Below are 23,381 nucleotides of genomic sequence, written 5' to 3' on the forward strand. Positions count from 1 at the left end.
ATACGTTGGGAACGTTGAATAATGTGTCGTGAATCCAGCTGGAAACTTTCGAAGCTCCAAAGTCGAAGCCAAGAAATCGGGAAAATGGATCCTGATACCCGGATTTACAGCAAGCATCTCGAATACGGAATCGATAAATTCCCGAATTGTACTTACTTAAACATATTCCGGAACGTTGTGCATACCGCAAATCAGCAGCAACCGTGACAATGGCGAAAGTCCCAACTCCGGGTGTGGAGAGTACTGTGAACGCCAGCGAATCACTTATCCTGACAATAGAAACAACTGTACATCAATTGATCGACCACTTCATTTACAATCACAAAGTTCTTTTAGAATGTCTTGGCAAAGGCAACGGGCGGGATCCGAAGACGGAGAAATCGATGAGGAAGAAGGAGAAATCACAGATAATCCTCAGCCACCGGTGGCGTTATCGCTGTCTCCTTCGAAGTCTCGTCCCACCGTCACCCACTCGCTCCCACCCAGTTCCCAAGCAACAGGTGCCGCATTCCATGGCGAATCAAACTTTCCTCCGCAGCCGCCTTTGCCGAACCGTCTGAGCAGTACTAGCGGGCCGAACAGCATCCATCCCTACCCGGGCGCCAGTCACAGTAGTAGTAACAGCAACAACAACATACCTCCCCCGCGTCGTGGAAGCTGGCGGGGCGGACGTGGCGGTACTAGTGTCGGTGGTGGAGCCTTTGAACGACGTCCCGGTCGAGGGTTGGGCCACCGCAATACTTCTTTCGGCAGCGGACCGCCAGCGTTCGACGCGCCCCCACCGGCACGCAGCCAAAGCTTCCAGTCATTTCACCGCCACAGCAGCGGAAGCATTCCAGGCCTTCCCGCCAGCAATGTTCTCCCACCGGTAGCGGCTACTGATCCGAGACGGGCGACGGATCCACGGTTTCGGGGAGCACCCGGCGTTGCGAACACCCCGGTGTCCGCACCGCATTTTACCGAATCGCGGGCAACCAGCGAGGGCCGGGGCTTTACTACCTCGTCCAGTAGTGCTCCGGTATCGGTCAGTAGTACTTTAGCGGATTCAGTCAGTCTGGCAACACCCTACAGCAGCTTGGCTGAAGGCAAGCCACCCCACGTACTAGCTGCTGAAGACGCGAAGGTCGTTCGAGGACTCCGTGCCAGTAGTGTCGCGAGAAACGAGTCCATCGGCAATGATGTTCCACGGGATAGCAGCGTCAGTGGGCCCTTCCCGCCACTAGGGGGTTCCACGGAAATTGCCTCTTTTCCTGGAGGTTTTCGCGATAGAGGTCCACCGCATCGTCGACATACTGGCGACTTTCGGGGGCACCCTGGCGGCCACGGCTCGCTCAATCGACGAGTTTCAAGCGAATATGGTAGCGGCGACGGACCGAATAGCGAAGTCCTACCCTTTGGAAGGCCCAACGAAATTCATCAATCTGCTAGGCAGGGTTCTCAGCATGCAGTCCCCCCATCCGGTGAGCCACTGCCGGTGTCGCGTGGTCAATCCACAGGTAATCAGACTCCTCCACCTCCGTTTCATCGAGGCCCAGCGCCGCCTCCTACTCAAGAGCAACAGCAACCTCCATTCCACCGTAGTCATCCGTTACCGCAGGATCCACCGCCGGGAGCTTTCCCTCGAGACGGGCCGCCTCAAGGAGAAGTGCCATCCTTTTATAGGGATGAGCAATCAGTGTTTTCGCGAAATCAACACACCCATGGCGGAGATTTCCCACCGTTCAACCAAAGAGCTTCGGATCAGCCTCCTTTTTCCTCGGGCCCGCCCAACGTAGAGCAACCGCTATTTCGAGGACCAAGACAGGATTCCTATTACGGACCCGCTTCACGCGACGTAAATTCTGGAAGGTTCGGGTCGCCCTCCCAACGTGATCGCCCCATTGTCAATGCCCGAGGGGTTTCGGGAGGTCCTCCACCTCCCCCACCACCACTGGGATCGCAAGGGGCGCTCACATCCACACAACATCCCTCTTTAGCTCCTGGTGTGGCCCCGCTTCATCGACGGAACGATCCACGCCTTCATCGAGACCCCGATGCGGAAGGACGAGATTTCGCGGACGCGGCATCCGCATCCGAGCCGCTTCGACCCAATTTTCCACCCGAGCGCACCGGATTCCCGATGCAAAGTGAACGCGGTTTCCGAAAGCCGCCTTTTGGACAAATGTTTCCACCGGGAGGTGCTACAGAAAATAGTACCGGCTCGGATTCGTTTGGTCGATCACGCGAACGGAATACCGCGGCAGCGCGGTCGCCTCAAACGTCACCACATACGCGTAAACCCGTTTTGAGCTACTTTCAGGAATCGCCGGCGAAGGAAATTCCGCGTCTGCCTGCCATAATTGATGCCAAATCGGGCAGTCTGTCGAGTCGAATCAAATCTGTAGGTCAACATACCGAAGCAAGGACAGAAGAGCCAGAACCTCTTTTGACATCCGTGCTTGGTGAGGATTCAGTGGATAGGGCGGAAAAGGTTGTATTGCTTCTGACTGATCAAAGGGATAAAGCTAGCTTGGAAAGAGATGATAAGGGATGTAGTGAGCTTCCGAAGAAGCAGACAATCCTGATTGCGCTGAATCGTATGGACACCAAAATCAAGCTGCTTCAGAAATCTACCTTAGATAAAGAAGAAGAAGTTGAAGCACATATCGAAAAAGAAAAGGAAGATCAAAAACGGGCTGCTAAAGAGGCGAAATCTGAAGCTGAACGTTTGGAAAAGGAACACAGGCGACGCCGGGAAGAGGAACAACAAGCCGATGAAAAGGCCGAACAAGAGCAGATTGAAGGTATGATAGAAGAAGGGCAGGCCGGTTTCGATGCAGATCTAACAATATCTACAGTGACGTTCGAGACCGATCTCGAAGCAGCTCGTAAGGTAGAAGAAGCAAGGTTTGAGCTAGAATGTCAAGAACAGATATCTGCGGCTACGGAGCGATTCGACAATGATGTGCAAACTACACAGCAAGAGTTGGAGAATTCTATACAATCTATTTCGAATACTCAAAACCTAATTTCGGCTCTCGAGGAGGAGTACAAGTGCAAGATGGAGGAAGGAGATACAGTCGGTGAAGAGAAAATGGATCAACCTGATCTAGTAAATACAGTTTTGGAAGAAAATCGAAGGCGCGCTGCCGAGGCCCATGTGTCTCAATGGGCAGGTTTCCCTGTGGTGTCGGATGATGATGAGTACGGTGTTTTAGAGAACGAAAAGGATCCTAAAGAAGGTAAAAGTCATGTACGGTGGGCAGAGATGGCGCAGAAAGTTACCGGAGTCGGAGATGCACTCTACAACGAACCTTCGGAAGCGCCGTATTTTGAGCAAAATGAGAGACTTCATGCACTGATCGGCCCGCTGGTAACAGAGCAAATACGCTACAGTCAACGGCAAGTCGACACCCACTGGAGAGAACTTGCCGAAGAATACGAATACCGAAGAGTAGTTTACGAGGCTCAACAACTCAAAGATGGCACGGCTCAGAGAAGGCGCATCAAATCCACAAGTGTGCCCCATAGGCTCGTTGGGAGCAAACCTAATGTCCCTATCCTCGAGTCCACATCTGGCCACGGACGCTCGTCGAACAACCCATATCGTCGGGCACGTAGAGGCAACGAGGTGCGGACAGAATACGAACAAGAACAAATTATAGCAGAGCTGGCAGCCAAAGAAGCGCTGGAAAAGAGAATTGCAACTGGGGGATCAGAGCTTCCGCGTCAGATAGGTCAGATCGAAAGAAGCTGGACAGCCACCTACATCCAAACATTTTCGGCGCAAAGGGTTGACCTTGAGGAACAGGAGGCAGAGTTACGTATTACGGGTGTTTGGACGGACATGGAAAAGTGCATTTTCTTAGACCGATTTATGCAGCATCCCAAGGATTTCCGCAAGATTGCTTCTTTTCTCCGAAATAAGACGACAACTGATTGTGTCGCCTTTTATTACGATTCCAAGCAAACGCTGCCTTATAAGGGTGCGTTAAAGGAACACGTAATGCGGCGGAAGAGACGTGGCGGATATCCAATTTGGGAAGCAACTATTCAAGCCGCCCTCTCGGTAGGTGCAGTCGTTGAAGCAGGGGATAGTGAAGAAAAGCCATTGATCTTCACACTTCCGTTTGATGATCACACTTTTTCTACTTTTGGCCTTCATCCTTTGAAACGCGAAGTTTTGGATTTAATGGAAATAAAAGAGCAGGCTCTCGCTGAATTTGACGCAGATGAGGATGCAGACGACGTTTCTAGCAAATCAGGGCAACCCAAAAAACGTCCTCGCGATCGTCTTTTCCTGTTGGATCCGAGACAAAGAAAATTCCTGAAACCCTTGCCCCAGGAATCGGCTCACGCTACCTGCCTTAAGGTGGACAGTGGAAAAGCAAGCACAGCTGACGATGATCACAACGATTCCAAAGAGGGTACAGCAAAAGATGAGTCGGGGCGATTAACTCCTCTAAGAAAAGCACCCCAAAAATGGACGGCGTCAGAGAAAAAGATTTTTCACGATACCTTGGAGAGTCATGGTAGGAATTGGAGCATGCTTTCCCAGGCTGTAGGGACAAAAACGATTTCTCAGATTAAGAATTACTACTACGACTACAAGAAGCAGAAAGATAAAAATCGGACGACTGACAAAGACAAAAAGGTCGAAAGCAAAACTGAGAGGACCGAATCTCACGAAAACAGTCCTACACCGCCACATATTGCCGCGGATCAAAGACCCGGCGACCAGACTAGTAACGAGCCGATTTCGGATTTACGCAAAAATCAGCCGCCTCGCTATGATCCCCAATTTGAAGCTAAACATATCGAGCGACAGATGTTCGAAGTGTTGCAACAGCAAGGGCAGGGTCCATACCCCGAACAAGAAAGGCTTGTCGATCGACGTCCTGTCGAATCGTTGAGTGATCAAGAATTATGGGCCCAATTACACCGACAGGGACTTTTGGGTCAACAGCGAGGGCATTTATCGGACGAGGCGGCACGGCACCTTCTCCAGCATCACTCGCAGTCACACCATCAGCAAGTCCTCTCAAATTTGATGCCCTGGGCTTCGGGAGGGCAACTTCCGCAGCCAGTCAAACGAGCGCAACCAATCAATGTGCAAGAATGGGAGCAGCTGCAGGCAATTTTGCAGATCCAGCGTCAACAAGAACAACATCGCCATCAGCATCAACCTCACGTACCGCACAACCCGATGGCCAACTTGGACCCTCAAATGCTTGCGTTGGCCCGTCTCGCTGGTTTGGATTCCAGCGCATTGGGTATGAACCCGCAATTATCGCGACTTGCGCATCATCCTGCAGTTGGCTCAGCTGGAAGTCATGATGACGCACAAATGGCTTTAGCACAACGGCTTCTGAGCTACAGTCAGAGCGCTGGGGGAGGGGGGAATAGTGCCCAGGGGGCGCTAGATTTGTTGACACAGGCCATGAGTCGTGGGGGTGCCGGACGCCATCCGAATCCAGATCGGGGTTCAGATCGGGGTACAGATCGGTACTAGAATGGATACCTGATCGAGAAAAGTGGTTGGCGTTGGGTGTTGGCCGGGTACACAAGGTTTTTTGTGCATTCAGAAAAGTTCAACAGCTCAAGTCAATAGTTTTTGTGTTGAACTGCTCCGCTCTCTGCTATCGAGCGCTTGATCCGTTGGAATAGCAAATATCTGCCTCTCTTGATTTTCTATAGTTTACGGTATTTTCTGACTAGGACCCGACGCGTTCTCTTGTTTTCGGGGTTCCAAATATGCTTGGAAACCAAGTTCATTAATAGGTTTGAGAGCAGTCGACGGTGAAAAGCCTTGTGCGACCGCTGAATCGAGCTCGTCAACATGCAAGTAGTGCCCGCTTGAAGGACTTTCCAACACCGTCCAGAGCCCATTGGCAATGGATTCCGGCGTCCGCACTCCTCGTTTTTCGGGCGCTTTCGGAAAGGACCGGGTATCGACCATACCTGGGCTGATGGAATTTACCGTGATTCCTTGGTCTTTCAATTCCGCCGCTAAAGTTGCCGTCAATCCTTCGAGAGCAAATTTGGAAGCGACGTAGCTCGACATTTGGGGCAATCCCTGTTTTCCCGCTCGTGACGAAATGTTGATAATTTTTCCAGATTGCTGCGCGAGCATGGCGTGTTTTAGCACGGCAGCAGTAACACGATGTACAGAAACTACATTGAGATCCAGTAATCGCGTCAAATTTACGGCAGGTAACTCGTGTAGAAGACCTTTGGAGGCTTGGGCACCACCAGCATTGTTGACGAGAATATCAATCCCACCCCAAGCTTGAACCACTGCTTGGACTAAGCTTTCCACTTGTTCGTCACTTGTCACGTCCGCCGTTAGAACCAGGGATTGACCTTTTGGCAAAAGTCGTGCTGTTTCTTCCAGTTCCAATGTCGTCCGGGCCGTCAAGGCCACCCGCGCGCCTTCGGCGGCACACAGTTGAGCGATGGCTCGACCGATGCCCCGGCCTGCGCCCGTCACTAGTACGCGTTGACCCGACAAACGCAACGAGGTTGCCATTGTGCAGCAATCAAGGGAAATCAATAAAAGCACGTAAATTTCAATCCGAGTACGTAACATAGCTAACAACAGTAAAGAGACGGAAGATTCATCGCGATCGTCGCGGAGCAGTCAAAGTGTAGACAACTCCGATGTTCGATATCCACAGTCAGTCCCGGTTCCCTTCAGTCATCTCGTTTTTCTTCTATCGTTGGATAAAGGGCAGACGACGAAATTGACAGTACAAAATCATGAAGACCGCGCGCGACGACGTCCACTCCATTTTTCTGTTCTTTTAATTTTACATTTTCGTTTGGATTTTAGCTAGCGTATTCGTTGGATCCATTACTCCCGCAGAAGTTGCATTAGAAGTTGGCTGGAACCATGTCTTCTCAGGTCCAGAGTTTCATCCGAGATCTGCAGAAGAAGCGCAAACAAGTCTCGTCCGTAAAGAAGCGTGATGCGCAAAATGGCGTATTCCAGAGCGGTAGTACGAAACGACCAAAAGCTACGTTGCAGCGTACCACACATCATTTCGAAGACCGACTTGTCACCAAAAGCGTCGATAGCCATCGCGCGGAAAAGAAACCAAAGGAAACGGATGTTGAGAACAAAAAGCTACATCGGCAGCAGCGAGATATCGGTGACGCCGACTCGTCCGAACTCCTGCCCGCCCCGGAACGTCGCCGACCCAAACCTATTCCCTTTGACCACCGCTACATACTAGCCCCCATGGTGGGAGCCAGTGAACTTGCGTTTCGATTACTTTGTCGCAAATACGGAGCTCAAGTTGCCTACACACCCATGATGAGTGCACCCAAATTCGCGACGGATCCATCCTACCGATCGGCGGAATTTCAAACTTGTGCGGCCGATCGACCCCTCGTGTGCCACTTTGCCGCCAACGACGCTGCGGATTTCGCGGCCGCTGCCATTGCCGCCCAGCCCTTTTGTGACGCAATCGACTTAAATCTGGGCTGTCCCCAACGAACGGCCTATTTGGGGCACTTCGGTTCGTATTTGCTCGATCGCAAAGATCGCAGTTTGATATGCGACATTGTCCGAGCGGGAGCAGCGGCCGTGTCGATTCCCATTTTTGTCAAAATTCGTCTCCTGGATAAAGTGGAAGAAACGATCGAACTTTGCCAGCAACTAGAGCGGGCGGGTGCCTCGCTCATTGCCGTTCACGCTCGGTACCGAGCGAGTTGGGAGCGGAAAGGAGCTGGCGCGAGAGACGGGCCCGCGTTGCTGGATCAAATCGCCGTTCTAAAACAGCACATCACGTCTATACCCATTATTGCCAACGGAAACGTCATCACTTACGACGACGTCGAAAAAAATCTTGAGTTGACCGGAGCGGACGGAGTGATGAGTGCGGAAGGTATTCTAGACAATCCGGCTCTGTTTTTACCACGGCTTGGAAATAAAGAATCCGAAGGTGATCGACGGGTTCAAATTCCCATGCTGGATACGTCCACAGACAATGTTATCCAGGCTAACAAGAAGCGCAAACTTGAAAAGAAATTAAGTAAGATCTCAAAACTGGAACGCAAGGTCCAAGAGCATGGACAGGACATTTTGAGTGAAGCCGAAAAGGAAAAGTTGTTCGCCAAGGAACGGGTCCTACTCTCTTTTGAAAAACTAGAGGCTGAAGCTCAACATTGCCAAACTGGAACGCGACAAACTTCGTTAAGGGCCCTATACGATGTTGCGGACAGCAAGCTCAAAGTAGCCTCGGAATACTTGGACCTGGCGACAATCTATCCAGTCAAGATTCGTTCCGTCGTCTTTCACACCCGCAGGATACTCAAAGATGTTTTGATGCAGTACCAATTACTAGAGGAATGTCTAGCTTGCGAAACGATAGATAAAGTGCGCTCCCTTTTGCAGAGAATCGCAAAGTACCAAACTAATCCCGAAACGTTCGTCTTTGATCAGGAGAAGGCCAAACGTGAGAAAAAAGCATTGGAGCTGAAAAAGCGCGAAGAAGGGAAGCGAAAGGAGTACGAAGCCCGCATGGTTCGCAAGGCGAAGCGTGAGGGTCTGACGGATTTAACGCATTATTTGCAGATTGGTGCCGATGTACCAACGAGGAAAACGGTCCAAAAACTCAAGACGTTGTCGAAAGAAGAAGCGATGGCAATTTGGAAAGGTTATCATTCACAGCATTGTCTCTCGTTTCATCTAGAGTCAAACGGATGTGCTCGTGGCCGCTCCTGTGCTTTCTTACACGTGGATATTCTAGGATCAAACGCGTTTGTGGAAAAGGACGAGGTTGCTGGATAGGCTAGGAGGACTCATGGATCTCCCGATTGAGGTATGATGAACGACTCTCCACATCTTGTCGGAGGCGGAGACTCTTGGAAATGGTCGCATTCATAAGAAGCGATTTTCGAATTCTTGCGGCGTTTACTGTGAATGATGCTACGGCAAGAAAGTGGTTATTCCATTGAGCTGACCGAATAAAATTTCGAAAACCGGCCGGGGTGTCTATCAAAATCCTCATCGGTCGTCCGGTTGCGGTAAGTGCAAGCAGAGACAGTGCGACAGATAAATCATCCGGTGGGAGACCAACGACTCCACAAACGACCAGCTAGATCTTCAATATTAGAAAATGCTTTGATTGGTGGACTAGCCATGGTTTCTTACTAAAACAAATGAGTTGCATTACACGGTAGATCACAGTTATGTTAGCCCGTTTGGCGCTTTGCGGAAATAACCTGTAACTGTGTGAAACGATTACTTTGAGGGACAAAAATCCGAGTACCCGGAAGTTTTAATTCCTCAGTCACGTCCTTGGAATTGGTTCGTGTCATATGTGTACCTACCTTATGTGCTCTACATCCCTCCGGGATGGTTCGTCTTTGGTAGGAGCCGGTGAGATTACATGTTACAGGTAGGTTGGTCCGTCCGTCTGTAGTAGTTTTCTTCCGATCCGTACGAAGCAAAAGGAACGAAGCGATCAGAGTTCCTGGAAGAACCCCCAGACGCGTCGAAGGAAAATGGATTTGATCCCGCGGTACTTTGGTCATTCCGAATAACTTGCAACTGTAACCAAAGAAGTGAGTGAACGGCCGGTTAATTTTTCACGATGGAGTCGTATGCAACGATTTATTGATGGATCGATTCCACTGACACAAATTTGACGACGGACTGGCGACCTATATACTTTTGACACGATGCCAATCACAATGTAAAGCACCAGAACTCACGCACCGTATTTGGTTACGTTCTTTGTTAGGTCGTTTCTAACTCTAGGAGGATTGACATTTGTTCGGAGCGTTTCACATCGCGTAGCTAGAAGCTATTGCCGCTCGTTGTCGCTCCTCTGGATTTGGCGACGAGCGCAATCGCTATGCCCAGGGACCCGCTAAAGCACACGTCTGCGACTCCTCCCTCCCGATCGGCACACCCTTACAGATCCCCCGTGCGGCAGTACTTTTCAAGACGTGATCGCAGCCGAGGCATTCCCGAGATTCCCGTCGACGCCGAATCCTGGGTCGGTATCTACAGCGGCTGGGCTCTTTTATGGGGATGTCTGTTTTTACTGATTCCGGTTTGTTACGTCTACATTGCCTTGACGCTACTGCGTGAATTGTGTTTCGCTTTTCCGGACTCTCTTTACGCTTCAATACAAACGCATTTGCCCAGTCTGGCGAATATTGTGAATGCTTTGGAGCAGCATTCTTCGAGGGCGGTCGAATTCTGGTGCTGGATTGAAGGAATTTTTTACATTGGTTGCAAATGGCACGTTCGCTGGTTGCAGACGCGAGATCCACTAGAAGCCTCCCTGTCGGCAGCACCCATGATGGATTTGTCGGAACGGCAAGAATTGTGGAATTTCATGATGGAAAGTGAACGAGATATTGTAGGATTTCTGCGGGGTTGGTTTTTTGATCAACCACTCGAAAATATTAGCAAGTACGATGTACGAGACTTTGCCGCCTGGTCGTTGTTTGAAACACGACATCAGGAGCATCTGTCGACCAGCGAGCTAGAGCAGCTGGAAGCTTTTGTTGATGAGATCCAGGTGAGGATATCCTTAGAATTGTATGGTGAAGATTCGGACGAGGATAGTGTCAGCGTGCAGCTCGACTTTGAACGACGAGATGATATGGAAATTTGGCAACATAATCTTCCAAGACCCACAAAACGTAAGTGCAGGACGCTTCGGCGAGGAATACAGTAGACTTTTGCATGCACGCAAACTCACGGTTCCAGTTACTACTTTTCTTTGTCATCAGAATTTGAGTTCTCGGAGGAGTCGAATATTGAAGAACCGAATTTCTTCTCCAACTTGTACGAGACATATCGCACACGGTACGATCAAATGGTACGGACGGGTGAAAATATGGTGCCTACCTTCCATACCGTTCAGGAGATTCGCAATTTGGTGGCAAATGCTGACTTTCATCCGGTGCAGGACCTGCGTAATATGGTTGGCAATACAGCTCAGCGTTTTGCTGAAGCTGAGGAGCACGCCAAGGCTACAGGTCGGCAAGTGTACGAAACACTAGTGCCAACGGGCTCTTCAATCGATAAACAATTGTCAGCGATGAGTCGCGCAACCTACACTCAGCTCACTGAGGCTTGGAACTCCGTCAAAAACATAAGCGAACGGCTAGAGACAGCACGATTTTTATCGAAGCAGCGACAAAGATTGCGGCAACAGCTTAAAGGTTACCGGGTCATGCTTAATCGAATGCTTGAAAAATCTTCGGCTGTTCCGTCCAAGCAAATGGCTTCTTTAATGCGTCAAATTACGGAATGCAATCAAGCGATGGAACATCTTGAAAGCCGGGCGCAAAACGCTTTTGTGCAAGCTACGGGCTTTGCCCAGCGCACATTACCTTCCTTTTTGCAACGTAAAGAGCCACAGCATTTCGCAAAATACTCGTCGGATCCACTACTGGGAATCGCAACCTATCCCTTGGGATTCCATTTGCTAATTTTGGGGGGAACCGAAATTCCTTTGAGAATTCTTATGGCGAAGCGTGGATTCACGAGGAATGTATGTGGAGCAGTCTCGTACTATTTTCACCCCGGATCTTCAACTGACGACGATGACGAACTCGGTGAGAAGATGCCGATTGCGTTCGTACATGGCATTGGGATAGGTCTCATTGCATATATGCCGCTGATAGATCGTCTTCTCGCCACTGGGCGTCCAATTATTTTGCCCGAGATTCCATATGTTTCGGCCTTTCGGCCATGGCAAAGTCCCAACGCTGTTTTGCAGCCAGCAGTTGTGACAAGCACCATGACAGCTATTCTTGCCACACACGGCTTCATGCTGGCCACCTGGGTTGGTCACTCCTACGGAACGTCGTGGCTTTCATACATGTGTAAATATGCTCCCAATGCTGTCGCTGCTCTCTTATTCCTAGACCCTGTGTGTTTCTGTCTCCATTTACCCCGCTTGACGAAGTCCTTTGTCTATACAAGAGCGGATCCAGGAACCATCAGCTACTTGGTTCGCACTGATATCATGACAAACTGGACTGTTCAGAGATCCTTTCCTTGGGCGTGGATTGATTTGTTTGTGGAACATATCGAAGTGCCTTGCTCAATATATTTGAGCGAGCGAGACGCGCTGGTGCCGTCAAATAAAATAGCCGAGTATCTGCGAAGCAAAGACATACCAATTCGAGAGTTCCAAGGCCATGCTCCGGACGACTTCGATGGGGCTTCTATAAACTGCACAGTCTTTCTCGGCGTCGGTCATGGAGACTGGACAGAGAATACCGTGTTGACAGTTCCAGACATTGCCAATTCCGTCGAGGTGCTATGCCGACGAGCGGAATTACTTCATGAGAAGTCGCAGTGATATACCCTCTAGCTTGAAAAGTATCAGAGTTCACTCATAAGATTAAAAGCACCTCTCGTTGCCATCGCGGAAGCCGAAGAATATTGATTTGAGACATGAATGCCGCATTCTTGCGCCAGAACGCAGTTGTTCGTATCAGCTGCTGGTAGTGATGTAAATGGTAGTGTCATGACAGGGTATGCATTTCTACCGACAAGCTGAAATGGACTGGTCGAAGATCATTCACATTTGTGCATAAAATCTGACAGTGAATGGTCGATGTGGGTCTCTTTTTTTTTTAATGTCGGTTCTAACTGTGTTTTCCAATTCTGTATCGCGGTGAGGACCCGGGTTCCTCCGGGTAATTGGAGATTGCCCAATATACGGTAGAGAATACACTATTTTAAACTGATGCGGCCGCAACTGTTTGCGAAGCCGACAATGGCTTAGATATCTACCAGGTCCAGCGTTCAACATATGCATTCTTCACAACCCTAAACCAGAATATTTTTGATAGATTAAGACAGTTTCCCGGGTCAATACGTAAGTAAATAGTACTACGATTGTACAGATGATGGTAGTGTCGGATTGCGAAAGCAGGCGTCGAAACAGAGCGTCACAGCTTGGGGTTTCCGTCGTCGCATACGGGTATTGTCATAGGAGGGTGATGACGCAAAACCTTGGACCCGGACCGTAACGTGTCCCGGCGCCAGCGCTCCTTGGAGAGGAATCCATTCGACCATCGGTACAGGGGAGGGATCCTTTGAGACTTCTGAACTGTTGCTTGGTTCGTAAGGAGGCACCCATTCCGGTGGATAGGTAAGACCACGTAAAAACTCGACATTCCAGTGACGGGCGGCTGGGGGGTAACTCGATACTTGACTTGTTTCTGTGAAGACGTTTTCGTACTCATCCTCATACTCATCCACTATCTCTCCTATTTCATGCTGTAAGACTACCCCGAGTGCCGTTGTAATGCGGTTCATGGCAGCTAGGTACAATTCCATGGACGCTGCCCAGGGACCGTCGTGTGCCAGTCGGTTGGCGAGATTGGTCCCCGTTTTCGAACGCACCCGCATAATCCAGTTTGAGCTCAGCTCGTACGCATGTCTAGTGTCGTCGCTGCGATCTCTATACTGCTGGAAGGACACAGCGGCCGCGTCGTGTTCTTGCGTCAAAATACCATCCGCCAGATTAATGTGATCCTGCAATAATTGAACGGGAACCCCGTGGCCTTGTAGGACAAAGCTCGTCGGACTGGCTCCTCGTAGCGGTGCCTTGCGCAATACATGCTGCCGCAGGTGGGCAACAAAGTCTCGCTTTCCCCGGAGCAATCGTCGGGCCGCTTCGGTTCCAGATTTTGAGGTAGCGGAGTTGGCGGAGCTGACGCAGTAGTCCTTCGTATTGAGCAAGGCGGAGGCGTTGAGAAGAGTTAGCTGGTGCGTGCGGCGGTAGGTTCCCGACGCGGTGGATCGGTAGAATTGTGTTTTGTTGGAGGAGATTGCGTTGCCGGGTTTCAAAATTGCCAGGCCCTGTCCGTCCTTTACCTCTTTGGTCAATTGACGAGCAACAGTGAGGTTGGACTTCTTTCGACGGAGACGCTGAGGGATTTTCTGCGGAGCTGGTTTTTGCGTGTCTGCTGGAGATTCCGCCTTCTTCTCAGGGGAGTCGGAAGATTTTGACTTTCCTTTGCTTGTTTTGCTGGAGAAGGTTCGAAGGGTTGGGATGGAAAATAGTGTTCCGCTGGTAGAAAGGTATATGGGAACAAGCCGCCTTTGAGCCAGGAGACAGTTCATTTTGCAGCTGACTGCGTTAAGATTCGTGCAATCGGAATTGCCACAATGGAACCGCACGGGTATATTACGTGGGAAAAGCCCGAAAGAGTCTACGGATGTATGACACGAGTGGGACGTGCTAGCCGTGTGCTGCCTGCAAACCTGCTTGACGATTCTGTTGCGTGGTTTCGTTGTGCTTCCCTGTTGGGCCTCCACTGGCGTGTGTCGCGTGAAAGCATTAGGCTCACCAACAAAACCTTTGAAGCAAAGCCCCAATGTAAAACCCTGAATACAAACGGCGGGCTCACAAACCTTAAATGTACCCGGATGTTTGTGCAGATCGGCCGTTTCGGATTTCTACACCATCCTGGTATGGACGAATTCCCCCGTAGCACTTTGTGTGTAACCATTCCACAGTGAGGTCCGTCCTGTTTGGTGTTCCCGTTACATCTATCCCCTCCGCCTTTTTCGTTGTATCGACATGTTTGGCGCTAGACATCTAGCATTAAGTCGGACAAGCCGACTGGCTCCTGTTTGGACGGTACGTTTCGTCCAAATCTGATCGAATTCCCGTGTTCGTCGCGTAGACGCACTCAAGATGGGCTCCTGGGCCAAGTCTGCAACAACAGAGAGTTCACGGTTGCTAACACTCGATTTTCCTTTTTGTGTCGTATTCGCTGGTCAGAAAAACGCTCTCCGCACGCTAGCAACGGAATCTGCTGTTGTTGCCCCGGAAAAAAAGACGGGCGCCGGTTTGTGGCAACGATTGACGAGTTTCATTGTTGGTGCAGGATTAACGGGTGTCTTTACGCAGTACTATATCTTCGAAGAAGTCAAGAACGGGAATTTGCTCATGCTAGCCAAGCAAAAAGAGCTGGAAACCCGAATTGCTAAATTGGAGAAGAAATAGTAGACCGGTGAAGGAAGGTGACGGACCGACAGGATACCCAGTGTCGTGCTACAACCCTGTTGTTTCGTTTGATCGGAATGGAACCGCGAGCGGCTAATATTAATGAGACCGGTCATGATGTTTTTCTGCCATCTTTTGGTTGCGTGTCTTTGCTCGCCCGGATCCTCCCGCACCCGTCGTCTTTGCTCTCGCAAGGAAGTTTGCAGTAATTTGTCGTGGAAAAGATGGCCGATGCGATCTTCTCGGGAAGTACATTCTGAAGATCAAATCGTGCTTCCATTCCCACGGCCCTCCGTATATGAGATGTGGAGTCTCTTTCTCTTCTTTTTACAAGTTATTCCACTGAAAAATACTGCATGCCTGGCTGATCCCGCAGGACGGAAAACGATCATAATCTGTTATTAACTTTTAAGAGTTCATGTTTTCTAGCGTGCTTTGATAGCTCAGTTGGGAGAGCGTCAGACTGAAGATCTGAAGGCCCAGTGTTCGATTCACTGTCAAAGCATTCTTTTTGAAAAGAAGATTTCCGAACACAGTTACTTTTGTTTTGGACATAGCCTACGGCTACATCCTTTTTTTTTCCTTCCTTTAATAAGCCTCGAGATTGGTTTGCTGCTGCACATATGGACTCTTCCTCGAGTGATCTCTACTTTACATATCCCGCACAGTCAAGAATTTACCTTTTTCGTTGCACCACTGTGCGGCACGGCATTGGTTGGCACGCGCGGCAGTTTTGTGCGAAGAAATCCAGTGTAAGACATATCCGACGACACATTCCCTTCCGAACCTATCGGACACTCTGACATCTCCTCCCCTCTCGAAAGAGCTCGCCGACGCCTGACCGTGTGAGAAACCGAGAGAACAGCGGTCTCGATCCCTCGCGGCCGCGGCCTCGTGGCAGGCCAATACTAATCCACGGCCGAGCAACGATACGGGTCGATCCGTTCTGCCTCGTGTTGTTCCCCTTTCTTATTTTCCTTCTGATCCAATTAGACAGACACTGCATCAAAGTTACTGTGCAGTGTTTGTGCCCAACAGGATTGGAAGAGCGGGACGGGAAAATTCGGTATTGTGCGAAGGAGACGTACCGGTTGTTTCACTTCCGAAAATTCTCGGGAGTCGTAGTTCGCATAGTCAGTCGTATTAGGTTTCCCTCTACTGCTGGTATCCCTCAGTATGGAACTGCGGGTGGGTAAAAAGTACCGTCTCGGTCGGAAGATCGGTTCCGGTTCCTTTGGAGATATTTATCTCGGAACGAACATGACTACGGGTGAAGAAGTTGCCATCAAGCTCGAATCGGTCAAAACCAAACATCCGCAGTTACTCTACGAAAGCAAGATTTATCGCATTCTGCACGGCGGCTGTAAGTACAGACAGAGTGTTATAGTTCGTAGCGTGTCTTTGTACACTTTGTGTTTTTTGTTTTTCCAACACTGTATTATGGCGAAATATCTGCAGTGGGAATCCCGAACGTTCGATGGTACGGTATCGAAGGCGATTACAACGTCATGGTGTTGGACCTGCTGGGTCCATCACTGGAAGACTTGTTCAACTATTGCGGTCGTCGTTTCCAACTCAAGACTGTCCTCATGCTGGCTGATCAACTGTTGTCGCGGCTCGAATACGTGCACACCAAGTCCTTTATTCATCGGGACGTCAAACCGGACAATTTCTTGATTGGTCTCGGCAAGCGACAGTCGGTCATTCACATTATCGATTTTGGTTTAGCCAAAAAGTACCGTGACCCACGTTCGCATCAACACATTCCCTACCGTGAAAACAAGAACTTGACAGGAACGGCCCGATACGCCTCGATCAATACGCACATTGGGATCGAACAGTCGCGACGGGACGATCTCGAGTCGCTCGGTTACGTTCTCATGTACTTTATTCGCGGCTCCCTCCCTTGGCAAGGACTCAAGGCAAATACCAAGAAACAGAAGTACGAGCGCATCATGGATCGCAAAATGAGTACCAGTACAGAGCAACTGTGCAAGGGATACGCCACAGAATTTCGTTCGTATTTCGAGTACTGTCGGTCGTTGAGATTCGAAGATCGACCGGATTACGCCTACCTTAAACGTCTATTCAAGGAGCTGTTTTATCGCAAAGGATTTCAATACGACAACATGTTTGACTGGACGGTTTTGAATTTGCAGCAAGAGCGTTCACGCTTGCCTCCGGATCGCCCACTCGCGGCCCCTGATACGGCGGCTCCAGCAGATGTTCAGGAAAAGAAGGAAGAGCGCGATCGTTCCCGTAGTGGGAACGGTGCAGCGGATCCCTACAACAATGCCACCGGTGTCGCGGCCCGCGATCCTTCCCAACGATCGGGATCCCGGTACGGGTCCCAGCAGCCCGGCGTGGTCGCGCCCCCACACGGGTCCCAGCACATTCCGTCCGTCCACGAATCACAGACCGGGTATCCGCCGGCGCAGGGAGCCCATCACGATCTCCGGGGTCCCCAATAAACGGTGACTATAGTCGTCAGTGAGTCTATCTGTCCATCTTGTAGTCTTTTCCATTCGTACTATAAAAAGAAATAAGGTTCTTTTACAGATTCCGCTAGTTGCGTTCACTATACTAGAAACGGTTTGCGGTACAGTTTCATCTTTGACAAAAGCTCCCTCTGCGTAGCTCATACGACACTCGTAGAATCTGTATTTGCAATAGCAGCTGCAGCTCGTCAACGATCAAGTGCGCAGAAATCTCAGACGACGTTCACCCAAAACTATGTAAAGCTCTGAACGAATGTATATGCAAGTCAAATTTTAAGTTTACGATTTCTTCCTCCACACATCGACACTTAAGATTTTTTTTGGTTTACATAGATGAATCGTCGTCATCACTGTCTGTTCCAAAACTGCTATTGTGTTCGCCGAACTCAACGTTGCAGTATTCGATTTGAGCCTGCGGTGGCGGAGGAGGCCATTCCGATCGAGGCTTGCCGCGTACCTCCATCATGCGCTCGTAACGCTTGCGGTTTCGTTCCACACGCAGTAGGCCGTCATCAAATTTGATCGCTTCCAGTGGCAGCGTACCGTCAATGTATAAGTTGTACCAGTTGCTTCCAAAGCATTGTGTAAGATTTTCGTTCGTAAACACATCCATCTTTGCGCAAGCTCGGGCAATCGCCAGCTGTTCAGCACGGTGAGCTCGAAAAGATTCCAAGCGGTAAATAAGGGGAAGGACCGAAAATAGTACACAGCAAAAGCCAGTGATCAGTACGATGGCAGCCAGGACAACCCAGATAAAATAGGCCATCCCTGTGGGTAACTCATCCAACCACTCCAGAATCTTCCAATCGGGGTAAGAGACGGTCCTGGTTGTAGGAGATGGAGGCGATGGCACAAGCCGAGTCGAATTTTCTGCTGGTGTCAATGAGTCGTTGGAAATTAAGCCTGGCTGCAACCGTCTCAGATTTGGTCGAGCTTGAATGTCATCTCCCTTCCGCGGTAAACCGTGATAGTGAATAAGGTGTCGTGAGGATTGACGGATTTCACCAATGTTTTGCAATATGGTAACGGCGACCATCTCGTCGATTTCAATTTCAGAGTGTTGCGAAGCAAAATTTTCGTCAACGATTGTAGTGGTAATCATAACTTGCCCGTTGGCGTATTCGAGTCGGGTGACGTCGGTGTCGTGCACTAGACCACCGTGCGCGACAGGCGTCGCGGTCGAGCTACCGCCGTTGTACACGATGGTGAACGTGTCCATTCCAACCACCGTGGCATCCAAAACTGTTGTGCACACCGAAAATGCTTCCCCAGGGAGAAAGAAATCTGCTTTTTCTTTCCTGCAAAGGACGTTTCCATGTTTGAAAAAATGGTCACGCTGGCAAAAACAAAGAGCATCAGCATTGATAAGCACAATGGAGCATATGAACAAAATCTGGGATCTCATGGCGCTGTGACCACTGATTGATATTCTGAAGCAATGGCTTTGCGTTTGTACTGAGTCGGAAAAAGTGTCTGGAAGGGGGGCACGGGACACCAGGCTTGTTGCAAAATTGCTGACAGTGTGCGGGGCCCACGACTTCATTAAACGGACGTTTGTTGCCAAACGTGTGGGGGCGTTCAGAGGAGTCGTGTCTTCTACCGATCCCAAATCAACGTTTTTTCGAATGTTTACGGTTGGATGGACCAGTTTCGCACCTCCCCCGAAAAAAGTTGGCCGGTTTACTCCGGGAGTGCATACAGTTCCATCCGGGATGCGAGCCGTTCGCGCGACGCGTTTTCAAAGGTCATTATTCCCTCACGCAGGATCTTCCACACACCGAACGCAGCTCCCATATAAACTGTATAAAACAACAATCGCAACAAAAAGTCAGAACGCGATTGGTCTTATCTTTTAAACATAACAGGATGTTGATGCTTTTCGATCATACAAAACAAACGACCTTACCAAGTGGCATGGGTAAATAGTTTCGAAAACCCAGTGTGAAGCCAAAGGCCATAAGCAACCCATGCAATTGAATTGACAGAATTTGCCGCGACGAAAAGACGTCACCGTTCCAGAACTGGATCAAATCTCCTGCGACACCGAGGGCCATTGGAATAACAAAAATCCACGTATTGCCATTGAGCCACTCAGCTTGGTACGAAGGAATTAAAGGCCAAGCACGCCACAGTAAGAGTGCCAAGGTACTACGGAATCCAATATCCATGGAATGGTCCCGAAAGACCAGACATGTGACACGTGTGACGAGGTATTGCATTCCGCTGATTGTCCGTTGGAATGCTTCCTTGTGCGGGGCAACTATACCAGGAAAAATTTGTGTGGATGCCGGCACTTGAGAGAGAAGATTTCGGGCATGGGTAACCGTTACTAGATTTGCAACTTGCGACAATCCAATCCATATTGGGTATTCGCTTGGATAGCTGTAGTATGCGAGGATGGTCAGAGATAATGAAGAAAAACCTAGCAACCCGTGCATGCCAAAATGCAGCCCACCAACTTTGAAAAAAGATCGTCTGTTGGATCTTTTAATCAGCTGGGTTTCCCCCATAATGACAGTCAACGTTGTTTTATGAATCTCCTATAACTACTGTAAATCGAGAGGTAGATGCGAAGATGCTCCGTTTTCGTGTCTACAGGATTTTCCTTCCCCGAATAATCATCGCTCCTGTCGGATTTCTATCGGCACTTTCTCGATGAAGAATTAGCGTTATGGCTTGACTGTGATCGTGTGATCGAAACTTCGATCGGTTCGTAATGACTCAGAACCTAGGTTTTCGTTTCGATAATTGTCCATCGCTGATCTCAGTCGTTAAGTTATTGATGTCGCGGACACTCGTCATCTACTTTGGGACCACGAGTTGAAGAAATCCTCCTGTCGGTATCTTGTTCGCGATCTTGGCATCCGCTGTTCAAGCAGGCGAGAAGTGTGGGCGGTTCCAACACAATTCTGCCGAATTCTTCGTCTAGGACTGTATCACACCCAAAGTTTACCGTTTTCACCATGATGAAGCTTGCTCTCCTAGCCTCTATTGCTGCTGGCGCCGCCGCATTTGCTCCGTCTCAGGGTCAGTCTGCCCGCGCTTCGGTTGCCACGAACATGGCCTTCGAAAACGAAGCCGGTGTCACCGCTCCTCTGGGTTTTTACGATCCCCTCGGATTGGTTTCGGACGGCGACGAGGCTAAGTTCAAGCGTCTCCGTTTTGTAGAACTCAAGCACGGACGCATTTCAATGCTTGCTGTTGTAGGGTACATTGCCACCGCGACCGGAAACCGTCTGCCGGGAACCATTGATTTCGCTGGTACCAAGTTCTCCGACATTCCGGCCGGATTCGGTTCTTTGGCCAACATCCCCGCCGCTGGCCTCTGCCAGATTCTCTTCTTCATTGGTCTTTTGGAGACTTCCTTCATGCGTGACTGGGTTGGTGGAGAGTCGGTGGGTGACTTCCGCAACAAGTACATCGACTTTGGCTGGGACTCGTTCTCGGATGAAGAAAAGGCACGTCAGTACAATGTTGAGCTTAATCAGGGTCGTGCTGCACAGATGGGAATTCTTGCCCTCATGGTGCATGAGCAACTCGGCAACGTGGACGATATCTTACCGTTCAAGCTTATCTAAAGTTGCTACCACGAGTAGTTTGTAAAAGTGGTTAGAACTCCTATAACCATTCCGACACTCGTGCTTTCATAGATAAGAGTACGCATTTGTAGAAGATCAGAAAGCAGAAGTTCTAGATCAGTCGCTTGACGTGGCCTAGCCCGTGTTCAAATCGTTAACTGAACTCTCTATGGACTACCTTCACAATCAACTGTACAGCATTCGCCAGCTAGTTTTGGGCGCGTTGCAATGGAAGTTGCGTTGATGTCAGATACGAAAGTGTAAGCAGACCAGAATGGTGATCGAAAAAGGGAGAGAAGCAGCTCTTTTCATGGAGATGGGACAACAAATTTTGGTGGGCATTTGGACATGTCAAAGAAGCTGGGGTATCTATCTACCTTATTGTATACCTACGTGCCTATTTCGATGGGATACGACCTCCAAGATTGCGCTGACTGTCACAAAGTGTGTCATTTTCGGTCAAATGGATCGTATGGTTGACTTGACCTGTGCGTCTCACAGAAAACTTGTCCTTTTTGTGCTGGGTCAAATTCCACGCTCGGGCTTCCTTATAGAAAAGACTGTAGGAATGTAGATTTCGCGGAGGACCACATAGTTCATACATGCGTAGAGATTGCAAAATTTTGCTCATCACCTCAAAATGACGTACAGAGTCGCTAAAACGAACAACGGATTCACCTCCCACGGACCATTGCCGACGTCCACAATGAGTGGATGACCTTGGTACAGATTCTTGCCGTAAACGAATCCTGCCGCAACGGTCGGTAGTCGCACAAATATCATGTTGTAAATTCCAGCCAGAGGATTATCGTCGGCGGTGTCCACTTGTCGTGCTCCCGTCAGCACTTGTGGTAGGCGGGACTTCAGGCCGCGCCACAGGCGGAGAGCGTCGTTGTTGTACTTACTAGCGGACGACTCGTCAAAGAGCAACGACTCCTTGCGGAATTTTACCAACGGGGGTGTGAGATCATCGGTAATGGTCACATTCGTTCCACGGGAAGTCCAAAAGGTGTACTGATTGCTGTTCTGATCGCCGTCGCTGTTAGCCATTTGCAATTGGAGCGGCGAGACTGGCCGAGTGCTATATTGCCGGTTGGAAACATCAACGCTGACCAAGGCAAGACAACGACAGGCTTGAACAAAAGCGACCATTATCAGAAGCGACTTCATCGTAGTGAAGAGATTAGGAGTTAAATCCCTTGACACATCTGCATCGTGAAACCAAGAGGCATACACTGTTTGTCATGGTGGACCTCATGAAAGACAGGAAAATGGGTCGCACTTTTCGCTTCTGCGATAAAGTTCAGGTTTTATCTTCCAAGCTCGTTGTCCACGTGACTCCCACCTATCTGTATATTATCTACAGCTAAAACATTTATTTGGAATGGTGTCGTCGTCTTGTCGTCATGTCTTCATAGAAAAACGTTAACTCTAAGTGTGAAGTTTCTGATTGCTACAAGGAGCGCAATAGCCGATATCTCATGTTGTGGTAGTTACAGTTAGTGCATGCTCATTCCGTTGCGCTCTGTCGATGGATGATCCCCCCCTTTCTCGATTCCGACTCCGGGACGATGCTTTGACTGTGAATGGTGTTCCACTCCGTGCTTTTAATTCTGGTTGATAGCGGTTCTTGCCCCGTCTTACCCAAACACTTCACTTTTTCAGCCTCGTGCATCCTCTCGCTTATAGCAGAGAATCGTATAATCGAGAAAGAGTGATAGCAAACTGAGAGCTTTTTGAATTCCTCTAACGACTGACCGAATCACTTAATTTCTTCTGTATCATTTAGCGACGAGAAACCAGCGCACTCTCGGTGAGAGGTCCGAATAGAGGGTGAGGAGAGAAGGAAGAATTGCTTCTTATTTACTATGGTTGAAAAGAATTCGTCTCGAACTGGAGACACAGAAGGTTTTTTTCGACGTAGCTGGACTGGAAACAATCATCGACCCGGCACGCAGATCGAGGAGGGTGTAAACAGCGCGCCCCCTCCTCTACCATCATCCTCGATCCATCCAGGGGTTCGCAGTTTCTCTGCACCCATCCAGAATGGCATGGACCGACTTCCTATCGCTCCCAATGGTATTAAACCAGGTTCCTTGAGGGCACCAGGGGAACTCGGTGTCGTTCGTAACTCCGAATCCACTGACCGCGTGGACTCGTCAGAAGAGGAAGCCGAAGCTAATCCCTTTGTTCGAACACACCCAAATGTGCTCCGTATGCATCAACGAGAAAACGATTTGATTCGAGCATCGCGAACACCGGCATCCATTGCTGCCCAGACCCAGGCTCTTCGCGAGCTGGCAAAACGGTATCCGACGCCGACTTAC

At 49.7% G+C, this 23,381-nt stretch overlaps 11 protein-coding genes across 11 annotated transcripts; 7 read left to right on the forward strand and 4 right to left on the reverse strand.

The window, feature by feature from the left end:
• Positions 1-337: 337 nt before the first annotated feature.
• Positions 338-5,695, forward strand: PHATRDRAFT_48038 (predicted protein; the record flags this gene model as incomplete). The annotated part of the gene is made up of 1 exon (XM_002182264.1): positions 338-5,695. The coding sequence occupies one exon, from the start codon at positions 338-340 to the stop codon at positions 5,489-5,491; it is 5,154 nt and encodes a 1,717-aa protein (XP_002182300.1). The 3' UTR covers positions 5,492-5,695.
• On the reverse strand, positions 5,678-6,508 carry PHATRDRAFT_38394 (predicted protein; the record flags this gene model as incomplete). The annotated part of the gene is made up of 1 exon (XM_002182422.1): positions 5,678-6,508. The coding sequence occupies one exon, from the start codon at positions 6,506-6,508 to the stop codon at positions 5,678-5,680; it is 831 nt and encodes a 276-aa protein (XP_002182458.1).
• Positions 6,509-7,207: 699 nt separating this feature from the next.
• PHATRDRAFT_4049 (predicted protein) lies at positions 7,208-7,894 on the forward strand (the record flags this gene model as incomplete). Its single annotated transcript, XM_002182265.1, has 1 exon — positions 7,208-7,894. A coding segment is annotated over one exon (687 nt), but the record flags the coding sequence as incomplete, so codon positions are not given.
• Positions 7,895-9,842: 1,948 nt separating this feature from the next.
• On the forward strand, positions 9,843-12,813 carry PHATRDRAFT_48040 (predicted protein; the record flags this gene model as incomplete). The annotated part of the gene is made up of 2 exons (XM_002182266.1): positions 9,843-10,641; positions 10,732-12,813. The coding sequence occupies 2 exons, from the start codon at positions 9,843-9,845 to the stop codon at positions 12,312-12,314; spliced, it is 2,382 nt and encodes a 793-aa protein (XP_002182302.1). The 3' UTR covers positions 12,315-12,813.
• Positions 12,814-12,850: 37 nt separating this feature from the next.
• On the reverse strand, positions 12,851-14,543 carry PHATRDRAFT_48041 (predicted protein; the record flags this gene model as incomplete). Its single annotated transcript, XM_002182423.1, has 1 exon — positions 12,851-14,543. Exon 1 carries the CDS (start codon positions 14,087-14,089, stop codon positions 12,851-12,853), a length of 1,239 nt encoding a protein of 412 aa, XP_002182459.1. The 5' UTR covers positions 14,090-14,543.
• Positions 14,544-14,666: 123 nt separating this feature from the next.
• Positions 14,667-14,978, forward strand: PHATRDRAFT_48042 (predicted protein; the record flags this gene model as incomplete). Its single annotated transcript, XM_002182267.1, has 1 exon — positions 14,667-14,978. One exon carries the CDS (start codon positions 14,667-14,669, stop codon positions 14,976-14,978), a length of 312 nt encoding a protein of 103 aa, XP_002182303.1.
• Positions 14,979-15,898: 920 nt separating this feature from the next.
• PHATRDRAFT_51110 (predicted protein) lies at positions 15,899-17,725 on the forward strand (the record flags this gene model as incomplete). Its single annotated transcript, XM_002182268.1, has 4 exons — positions 15,899-16,341; positions 16,437-17,203; positions 17,242-17,464; positions 17,616-17,725. Exons 1-4 carry the CDS (start codon positions 16,155-16,157, stop codon positions 17,723-17,725), a joined length of 1,287 nt encoding a protein of 428 aa, XP_002182304.1. The 5' UTR covers positions 15,899-16,154.
• A 208-nt stretch (positions 17,726-17,933) lies between these two features.
• Positions 17,934-19,986, reverse strand: PHATRDRAFT_48044 (predicted protein; the record flags this gene model as incomplete). Its single annotated transcript, XM_002182424.1, has 4 exons — positions 17,934-18,812; positions 18,933-19,159; positions 19,255-19,275; positions 19,383-19,986. Coding segments are annotated over 4 exons (1,731 nt in total), but the record flags the coding sequence as incomplete, so codon positions are not given.
• A 408-nt stretch (positions 19,987-20,394) lies between these two features.
• Lhcf6 (protein fucoxanthin chlorophyll a/c protein) lies at positions 20,395-21,119 on the forward strand. The gene has a single exon (XM_002182269.1). The coding sequence runs from the start codon at positions 20,440-20,442 to the stop codon at positions 21,052-21,054; it is 615 nt and encodes a 204-aa protein (XP_002182305.1). The 5' UTR covers positions 20,395-20,439; the 3' UTR covers positions 21,055-21,119.
• A 565-nt stretch (positions 21,120-21,684) lies between these two features.
• On the reverse strand, positions 21,685-22,224 carry PHATRDRAFT_38402 (predicted protein; the record flags this gene model as incomplete). The annotated part of the gene is made up of 1 exon (XM_002182425.1): positions 21,685-22,224. The coding sequence occupies one exon, from the start codon at positions 22,222-22,224 to the stop codon at positions 21,685-21,687; it is 540 nt and encodes a 179-aa protein (XP_002182461.1).
• Positions 22,225-22,922: 698 nt separating this feature from the next.
• Positions 22,923-23,362, forward strand: PHATRDRAFT_38403 (predicted protein; the record flags this gene model as incomplete). The annotated part of the gene is made up of 1 exon (XM_002182270.1): positions 22,923-23,362. A coding segment is annotated over one exon (440 nt), but the record flags the coding sequence as incomplete, so codon positions are not given.
• Between the last annotated feature and the right edge of the window lie 19 nt (positions 23,363-23,381).

This window comes from Phaeodactylum tricornutum, chromosome 15, assembly GCF_000150955.2.
Source record: "Phaeodactylum tricornutum CCAP 1055/1 chromosome 15, whole genome shotgun sequence".
NCBI classification, from domain to species: Eukaryota; Bacillariophyta; class Bacillariophyceae; order Surirellales; family Neidiaceae; genus Phaeodactylum; species Phaeodactylum tricornutum.

What these genes read in the sequence shown, in the direction of transcription:
- Lhcf6 (XM_002182269.1), top strand. Translation starts at nt 20,440, where the DNA reads ATGATGAAGCTTGCTCTCCTAGCCTCTATTGCTGCTGGCGCCGCCGCA.